The sequence below is a fragment of the Cajanus cajan genome, chromosome 11, assembly GCF_000230855.2.
Source record: "Cajanus cajan strain Asha chromosome 11, NIPB_CcT2T_4, whole genome shotgun sequence".
Lineage (NCBI taxonomy): Eukaryota > Viridiplantae > Streptophyta > Magnoliopsida > Fabales > Fabaceae > Cajanus > Cajanus cajan.
The window spans coordinates 24761102-24763371 of record NC_138527.1 but is presented as its reverse complement, the minus strand read 5'-3'; the positions used below and the strand labels follow the sequence as shown (position 1 = coordinate 24763371).

The window sequence follows — 2270 nt, the reverse complement described above, 5'->3', positions numbered from 1 at the left end:
ATATGAGGGTTCGAACTCGACCTTGAACTTAGAGTGATATGAATTATATCAAGGTTCAAACTCGACCTCGGATTTAAGAGAAACGTATTAAGGTTCGAATTCGACCTTGTTTTTAGGTAAAGTAAAGCGTATCAAGGTTTGTACTCGACCTTGACTAAGAGAGAGATAAGTCGGACCAAGGTTCAAACTCGACCTCGACGTAAAGTAAAATAAATCGCGTTAAGGTTCAAACTCGACCTTGGATTAGCATAAAGCGTCTCATTGTAAAATGATGCAAAATTAAGAGAATATGAATGGAAAAGGATGAGTTATTTTATTGATTGTATATAGGTGCCTCGTTAAAAACCCTCTCAGCCAAAACCCATTTTTCTATTTTTTGGGACAAAAGACTGAGGCGGGAAAAGAGTGCACAGCTCATTCTTACAAGTTTAGCTGAAATAGAATTTAAGGTGTGTGGCATTCCAAGTCCGCGGGATAACTTTGTCGCTGAGTTCTTCTAGCCTGTATGCTCCATTTTCCAAGTCTTCCACAACTCGGAATGGGCCACCCCAGTTGGGTGCAAGCTTTCCGTCCGACGCGTCTCTCCGTGCTTCGCCCAAAAGTCTCCATACCAGGTCGCCAACTCGGAAAGAGCGAGGTCTCACTCGCGTATTGTATCTTCTGGAAGCTCGGATTTTGCAGGCTTCTTCATGAATCTGAGCTTCGTCTCTGAGCTCATCAATCAAGTCGAGGTCAGCTGCTAACTCTTGAGAGTTCTGCTCGCTGTTGAAGACCTGGCGTCGGTGATATGTCTCTCTGATTTCCACTGGGATCATTGCGTCGGCTCCGTAAGTCAGCCTGTAAGGAGTTTCTTGCGTTGTTGATTGGGGTGTGTAATGGTATGCCTAGAGGATGCTGGGAAGTTCGTCAGCCCATTGCCCCTTGGCATTCCCGAGTCGCTTTTTGAGTTCTCGGAGTATCACCTTGTTTGCAGCTTCTGCTTGACCATTAGTTTGCGGATGTTCCACCGAGGTCAGGAGGTGCTTGATTCCGAGTTCCCGAAGGAAGTCATCAAAGCTCTGCGCAATGAACTGTCGACCGTTATCAGTAACAAGGGAATGAGGGATTCCGAACCTGCATATGATGCTCTTCCAGGTGAACTTCCGTATGTTCTCAGTGGTGATCTTAGCAAGTGGACATGCCTCGATCCACTTGGTGAAGTAGTCGATTGCCACCAGGAGGAATTTGAGCTGACCCTTTGTTGGGGGGAATGGTCCTAGGATGTCCATTCCCCACTGGGCGAAAGGCCACGGCGACATCATCTGGTGGAGAGTTTCGGGTGGCTGTCGATGTGTGTTGCCGAACTGTTGGCACTCCTTACATCTTTGTACGTAGGCTTGGAAATCCGACTTCAAAGTAGGCTAGTAGTATCCAGCTCGGAGTACCCTGGTCGCCATTGAGCGTGCCCCGGAATGCATGCCACATATACCTCGATGGATCTCTTCGACGACATAGGCCGCTTGAGGTGCAGTCAAACATTTGAGCAGTGGGGTGGAGATGCCACGCTTGAATAGTTCGTCGCCAACAATTACGAACTTAGCCGACCTGACCCTCATCTTTCGAGCTTCATCCTTATCCTCGGGTAAAGTTCCTTCCTTCAAGTAGTTCCAGATGCCTGTCATCCATCCTTGGTCTTCGCTATTGCTGGTGTTGACGACCTTGTCGTCTAGGCTGGGTGAATGCAGGGTTTCCTGGATGATGGTCCGATGTTGTCCAGGGCGTTTGGTGCTAGCGAGTTTTGATAGGAGGTCAGCCCTGGTGTTCTGTTCTCGCGGTACATGATGTATGGTGAACTCGTCGAAGGACGAGATCTGTTGTGATGCCATATGGAAATACCGTTGCAGGAAAGTATCCTTGGCATGGTATGTTCCGTTGAGCTGCTCTACCATGAGTTTTGAGTCGCTGTTGCAACTCAATCTTCGTACCCCGAGGTCGTGAGCCAGCCTTAGCCCCGCGAGAAGCGCCTCATATTCCGCCTGGTTGTTGGTTACCTTGAAGCTGAACTTGAGGGATTGCTCCAAAGTGACCTGATTTGGTCCTTCCAAGATGATTCCTGCACCACCACCCTTAGAGTTTGAAGACCCGTCAACATGCAAAGTCCATACCTGTGGTTCATCGGCCAAGGTTGGCGTTAGTTCGGCTACGAAGTCGTCCAAGCATTGAGCTTTCAGAGCCCCGCGACTTTCATATTGGATGCCGAACTTAGACAACTTGACTGACCACGCTATCAT

At 48.5% G+C, this 2270-nt stretch overlaps 2 protein-coding genes across 2 annotated transcripts; both read right to left on the bottom strand.

Annotated features, from left to right (window-relative positions):
* Nucleotides 1-428: 428 nt before the first annotated feature.
* LOC145953466 (uncharacterized) lies at nt 429-815 on the bottom strand. The gene has a single exon (XM_083067425.1). It carries the CDS (start codon nt 813-815, stop codon nt 429-431), a length of 387 nt encoding a protein of 128 aa, XP_082923551.1.
* Nucleotides 816-1400: 585 nt separating this feature from the next.
* LOC145953465 (uncharacterized) lies at nt 1401-2270 on the bottom strand. The gene has a single exon (XM_083067424.1). The coding sequence runs from the start codon at nt 2268-2270 to the stop codon at nt 1401-1403; it is 870 nt and encodes a 289-aa protein (XP_082923550.1).

Bases quoted from the DNA above. Each gene is read 5' to 3' on its own strand.
- LOC145953466 (XM_083067425.1), bottom strand. From the start codon at position 815: ATGATCCCAGTGGAAATCAGAGAGACATATCACCGACGCCAGGTCTTC.
- LOC145953465 (XM_083067424.1), bottom strand. From the start codon at position 2,270: ATGATAGCGTGGTCAGTCAAGTTGTCTAAGTTCGGCATCCAATATGAA.